The sequence below is a fragment of the Frankliniella occidentalis genome, unplaced genomic scaffold, assembly GCF_000697945.3.
Source record: "Frankliniella occidentalis isolate FOCC.00 unplaced genomic scaffold, Focc_3.1 Scaffold33, whole genome shotgun sequence".
Taxonomy (NCBI): domain Eukaryota; kingdom Metazoa; phylum Arthropoda; class Insecta; order Thysanoptera; family Thripidae; genus Frankliniella; species Frankliniella occidentalis.
In genome coordinates this window covers 1,658,078-1,664,260 of record NW_026267163.1, presented here as the reverse complement: position 1 = coordinate 1,664,260, position 6,183 = coordinate 1,658,078, and the positions used below count along the sequence as shown (strand labels likewise).

Sequence of the window (6,183 nt, the reverse complement as noted above, 5' to 3'; positions counted from 1 at the left end):
CCAAGGTTGGGCGAGGCAGGGTTGCCAGGTTGAGCAGATTAGGGGCCATCCATAAAGGACCGTCCGGTCGTTTTTGCCAAAAATGACCCCTCCCTCCCCCCTGTCCGGTTGTGTCCGGTTTTGGGGGGGGGGATGAAAGGAGAAGAGAAGCCCCCCGCCGCCCGGCCCAGTAGGCAGCAGAGGGGCGGGATGGGATCAGCCCGAGCACGTAAATGAATTTTGACAACCTGATAAGATGAACGCGCGGTGTGGCGGGGCGTGGCGTCTTGTCGCAATGCCGCCGCGCCTACAAACAAAACAACCCCCCTGCTATGGTGCGGTGCGGCCCAAAGTCAACGAGGTTGTGGTGCCCTTGCTGCTCCTCGTGCGGCGGCGGCCATATGGGAGTCCATGTGGGCGGAAAATCACCATTTCCCCCCTCTCTGCCGCGCCTACCTCTTGCAGCGAGATTCGAACCATCAACCTCGGGCGGGGATGGCACAAAGTTGCTCCTTGTGCCGCCGCGCGGGCTTAACCACGGAGAGCTCATTACGCGCTGATACGGGGACCGACGGGGACCCCCCTTAATATTAACGCGGCGCCTCGCGGCGACCATTATCTTCATCACGGACGGGCCCCCGGCGGTACCAACCACTCCACGCAAATTAGAACCCAGGGTACTCTACTCATTTTAGGAAAAAAAGTGCACAGCACACCCTCTGAACACAACAACGAAAAAAATAATTTGAAAAATCAGAAAAAAAATAGATAAAAATGAGCAAAACAAGGAAGATTTGGAAAAATCAAGGGGGAAAAGGGGGGGAAATTTAATAGCAAATGAAGTGCTCCTCGCAAATGCCCACCACTCGAAACGTGATGGCTTTGGAACACCCAGGTCGAGTGTTTGCGCCTTCGGTAGAATACGGAGATGACAGAAATAGAATGAATGCATTATTGCACACAATTTATTCAACAGTATATGTGAACAACACAATAGAAGTTAACTGACACTCGAGCATAAAGCTGTAAGAGCATGTGACAAAAACTTTGACGCAGGTTTGTGCCATTATTCAGACTTTGGCGCAGTACCACAGATTGTTCACCTGTAGACTTGTGTGGTCCGCCGTAGAGGAATGGTAGTGACCACAAGGAAACAGACAAGTTACTGTTAATAAAAAATAATAACAATGTTCTGAACACATGGCAATTTCTTAATATTAGCAGTGGAGGGTAACACAATAAGCAATGAAAAACCCTTAAATATGAAGAAATACAAAAGGCAGAGCTCGAGGCAGAGTAAATGAGAACAACACATATATATAGTTACATAATCAGACAACACAGAATAAACCTACATTCAAGAGACATAAGAGAAAAGAACTAAAAATGTAACATAATTGTGCACCATGTCTCTCTGTTAACGTTATAGCAAAATCACTTTTGTTACTAAAATTTAACATTTTGTTTTTCTTTAATGAAAAAAAAGAAAAGCAAAGCTTCTTAACAAGTGCAGTTAAATGTTGTTGACAAAAGTCCATGCATGCCCAATAATTTACTTGACATTAGCAAATAAGACAACAATGGGCAGGCAGAAAGAGTAAACTTCTGAAGTCAGGCGGATGAGCACGGCATGTGGACGCTCCTCCACTTGCTGTCTGCAGTGTGGTCCTCTGGGGCGGGACACTTGCCAGGCTCATGCGCGAAGAGGACGAGGCGGCCGAGGAAATTCCATCCGGCCTCCAGGTGGCAGACCGAGGCACAGGCTCCGCAGCGGTCTTCAACAGCGTAAGGATTGCAATGCGATGCTTTCCAAAGGTGAATGTGGAGCGCGGGGTTGGCCGAGAAGACCGCCCTCACAGCGTCACCGTGCAGCCAGTGGTGGGCGCACGGTTCCCAGTCGGAGGTTTCCAGCTCGAGCCTCCGCAGGTTTGGGGCCGTGAGGGGCGTGATGCCCAGCAGCAGTCCGTCGAGTCGAACCAAATCATACAATTGCAACAAGTTCAGCTGACGCAGGGCGGGCAGGCGGGGCAGTGCCTCGACCAGGGGCTGATGCACATCTTGGAGATCGCCAAGGGACAGGTGCTCTAGTGACCGTCCGGAGGAGGCCAGGACTGCGTCAAGCATGCCCACGTAGTCGAAGCGGTAGTGACCGGTCACGGACAGCGCGCGAAGCTCCTTGCCGCCACGAAGGAATTTCACAATTTCACCCTGGAGTCCGTACACACCACTCTCATAAAAGCCCACGTCTCTTAGTGTCTTACTCGCTGCCAAAGTCTCGAGCCTAGGTAGACTAGAGCACTTCAGACTTCGAAGTCTGGGCATGCTGGCCAGTATCTCACTCAACTTAGACACATTGGGATGTTCAAGCAGATCACCATCGATAATGAGGCCAGGGGAAATATTAACCACCTCCAGCGTGGCCGCGTGCCCCGCCAGCATGGTCATCAAGAAGGAATCGGAGTTGAAAGCGAGAGGGCACTCGAAAACCACCAGGGAAGGCGCGGGCGGCCCGCTCTCCAAAGGACGGGTCAGAGCAGGAACGCAGAGCAGGAAACGAACTGACAGCAGGCAAGGGCACTGCGCCAACAGGTTACAGAACGCGTCACCACCTTGTAATAATACATATCCAATGCTTCCCTCCATGACGACATCAAGGAGCGGCCTAGACTGCACGGCCACGTGCTTCAGATGTCCAATCGCCGCCTGGTTGCGCACCGCTTGGGTGAAAATCTCCAACCCCGCATACGTGCGAATCGGACGATGGTCGTAATTACTGTACCCTGAGTATGTCGGTAAGGCAAGGGTAAGAGATGTCACGGCACACTTGGTGGTCTCCAACGCTGAGAATGAGGACTCGCATGAACGTTGCTTGCACCACTCCAGCGCCTCCAGGCACGGCGCCAGGCGCAGCACCGGGCACAAGCAGTGCTTCTCGACGATCCGGCGGTGGCGCCACACGTTGGGGTGCCTGGCCAGGCCCTCCAGCCTCTTGCACACGAGGCGGCAGGCGAAGACGTCGTCCACGGACAGGTACTGCATCACCTCCAGCAGCACGTCGTCCGGCAGCAGCTGCTCCAGGGCCGGCGACATGGTCACGGTGTGCTGCAGACACAATGGTACCGAGACTGTAGTACGGAGCCAGCAGTGCGCACGGCGGACAAGACAGACGACTGAGTCCAGCACGCACCAGTACCAGTGTGAGAGGCCTACCTTGTAGCTGCTCGGTTGAGTTCGTTCGATGATCCGACTAACTCATGGACTCAGCGATCGGACACGTTTGGGTGCGTAGTGCAGCTGCAGCTCCTCTGAGCAGGCCCGCGTCCGCCCGCTCAGCTCTGAACTGAACCTCTACTCGACTGCAGCAGAGCCTGATGGTGACTGACTGGACTGACAAGGGACAAGGGACGGGGACGGGGCCACGGGGCCGCCGGGCGGGGCGAGGCCAAGGTTGGGCGAGGCAGGGTTGCCAGGTTGAGCAGATTAGGGGCCATCCATAAAGGACCGTCCGGTCGTTTTTGCCAAAAATGACCCCTCCCTCCCCCCTGTCCGGTTGTGTCCGGTTTTCGGGTACCCCCCCTCCCCCCTGGACGTCCAAATTCCTACCCCCCCCCCTTACCAAACAGCAAAAAAATGAAAAGAGCTAAAAATTGCAATACAGGTCAAAAAAATTTGTTTTTAGGTTGAAAATGTTGAAAATGAAATGATCGCTGTTAGCATGATCTTTACTGAATGTGACATCCACAAAAAAAGTCTTGTTTTGGCCTATTCAGAGTAAAACTAAGTCATTTTAAAGTTTCCGGAAGAGCCTTTCCACATTTTACACTCAGAGAGCCGTAGTCCTGGTTCAAGAGCAAAATTCTCTTAAATGGTTGAGGAGCATTTTCTTTTGATTTGAGAGCAATTCCTCTTGTAATGAGACAAAAACACTTGATTCAAGTTTCAAATAAACTTCGACCCAAGTGCAATAGACGCTTAATTCAAGTAGGCTACCAGATGCACTTGGGTCCAAGCTTATTTGGTGCTTGAACCAAGCGTTTTTGGCTGAGAACAAAAGAAATTGCTCTCAAATTAAGAGGAAACTGCTCTTCATTCATTTAAGATAATTTTGCTCTTGAACCAAGACTACGACTTTCTGAGTGTACGTTGTGCTAAAAACCTAAGTTTAACTGGACGTCCAGGGAGTCCAGACCCCCCCGTACCCCCCCGTCCGGATGTGTCCGGTTTTGACTAACCCCCCCTCCCCCTAACGACCGGACGGTCCTTTATGGATGGCCCCTTAGGACTCGGCCGTACCGGGTGATTCAGAGAAGACGCAGGTGTAGACGGGTTTGCCTACCCGCTCTGCCCGTAAGGCGCCATGGCCCCTTGGGTAGGCAAACCCGCTCGCACCTGCGTCTTCTCTGAATCACCCGGTATCCAGGAATGAAGCAGAAGAAATGACGCGTCGTCTGAGAGCAGAGTCGTCTGAGAGGCCAGGCAGCTGCATGTCGCTCGCGCCCCCGTGGAGGCCTCCCTCACGATGAGAGGTCCTGTTTAAATGTCCAAGCTCGGGGAGGAGGGGGCGTCTGAGAATGACGTGTGCTAACTGCCGATTAGATATACGAGACAAGGGGGGGGGGGGCATAAAGTCCACGAGGCGGAAATCTCCGACTCACACAAGCTGGCATCGTCGTTCTCCGTCTACACGATAGGAGAGTGTCCGTGCACAAGAAGGCCGCCCCTAGGCCCCCGCTGCAAACTGCAGCCCCCACCAGGAGCGGCGCGGAAGTACTACGTACCCGGCCCAGCAAGGGGTGTCGCCGTCGCCGTCGGCGCGCGCTCCTGCCGGCCGCCATTTAAAATTAATCGCTTATGAATACTAAGGAGTTCCATTCCACAAATTAGCTTCTCTCCCTGTGCCCGCCACCTTCCCCCGCCCCCTCATCTCCCCGCAACCCTCTCGGCTTATTTGGAAGCCCTGCTTCTGCCGCCGGACCCGTTCAAGTCCGCCACGCTTGAGTAACAACAACAACAACAACAACAACAACAACAACAACAACAACAACAACAACAAGATCTGTCGTAAAAACGCAAGACCGCGGTAATTAACGATTGTCACGACGATGACGACTTGCATTACCGACCAGAGTTCATAACGGGCGAGTAAATGATTTGAGCGACCAGAGTTACGACCGGAGCGCCGATAACGATGGCGTTTAACGGCGATGTCGGCGAGAAAAGGGGCGCGGCGACCGTTAGCGAAATATTTTTTTTTTTCAATAAAGCCAGAGCAGAACCTGAAGTGAGGAGGGAGGGGAGGAGGGGGAGGAGGGGCGGGGGAGGGGTTGGTTTTAGTGAGAAAGTAAGAAGAGCAGAGAGGACTTCAGCGGCGGCGCGGGGCGTAAAAGTGAACGGGAGAGGCTCTGCCGGCTGCGGCGGTGTAGCTCAGCGATAAGGGCCATCGTAAACACGGAGCTTCACCTCATAATCAACCAATAAACATAAAGCTAATATCGCGCCGGATTTGACGGCGGCTCTTAATAAAAATGCCCCCCCCCCCATTTTTTTTCTCCCCTTTCCACTTCCGCTTCCACCCAGGTGCGGATGGACCACTTCCTTATCAACACCTCGCACACCTCCGCTGCGGCCGGGGGTTACAATTAACAAAATATAAATTAAAAAGAGGAAAACACCACCACTCCGCAAAGGTGATTCTAAAACCGACAGTTCAAGCCCAGAGGAAACACCCTCGTCGGCGTCGTCGCGCGTGCTGACGACGACGGTGACCAGCGAGCCCCTCCCCTTCCTCTCTACCGGTGCGCTCCTCAAACGAAGAAAAGAGGGTGAAAAAAAGGATGGGTGCGAATCCCTGGAGAAAGAGAAAGAGGTAATTTGAGATCGCTCAAGCGAGAGATTGCAGCAAACTATTGGGAAGCAAGGAAGAGAATGGGACTCTGCTCCGTCCCGAGCCTCCTTTCTCTTTCTCTCTCATCTCTAATGAGAGAGAGCGAGAGAGAGAGAGAAACCGAGAGAGAAAGAGAAACCGAGAGAGAAAGAGAGAAAGGGGGGGGGGGTAGACCCACCACCCGCTTGTTTATGACCAAATGGAAAATGGAATCAGGTTTTGCATTTTAATCAAACGCGTGCCGGCGCGGTGTCGGGGGCTGCTTGGCGCCGCTGCTCGGGGGGGTGAATCGCAAAGTAACGCCTGCAGCCGACAACAGG

The 6,183-nt window shown here is 53.1% G+C and overlaps 2 protein-coding genes across 2 annotated transcripts in view; both read right to left on the bottom strand.

The window, feature by feature from the left end:
• The window catches only part of LOC113212278 (pneumococcal serine-rich repeat protein), a 154,779-nt gene that overhangs the window by 147,203 nt on the left and 1,393 nt on the right, over nt 1-6,183 (bottom strand). The window lies entirely within an intron of this gene.
• On the bottom strand, nt 927-3,369 carry LOC113215883 (uncharacterized). The gene is made up of 2 exons (XM_026435545.2): nt 3,190-3,369; nt 927-3,081 (listed from the first exon to the last, which is right to left on the bottom strand). The coding sequence occupies exon 2, from the start codon at nt 3,067-3,069 to the stop codon at nt 1,591-1,593; it is 1,479 nt and encodes a 492-aa protein (XP_026291330.1). The 5' UTR covers nt 3,070-3,081; nt 3,190-3,369; the 3' UTR covers nt 927-1,590.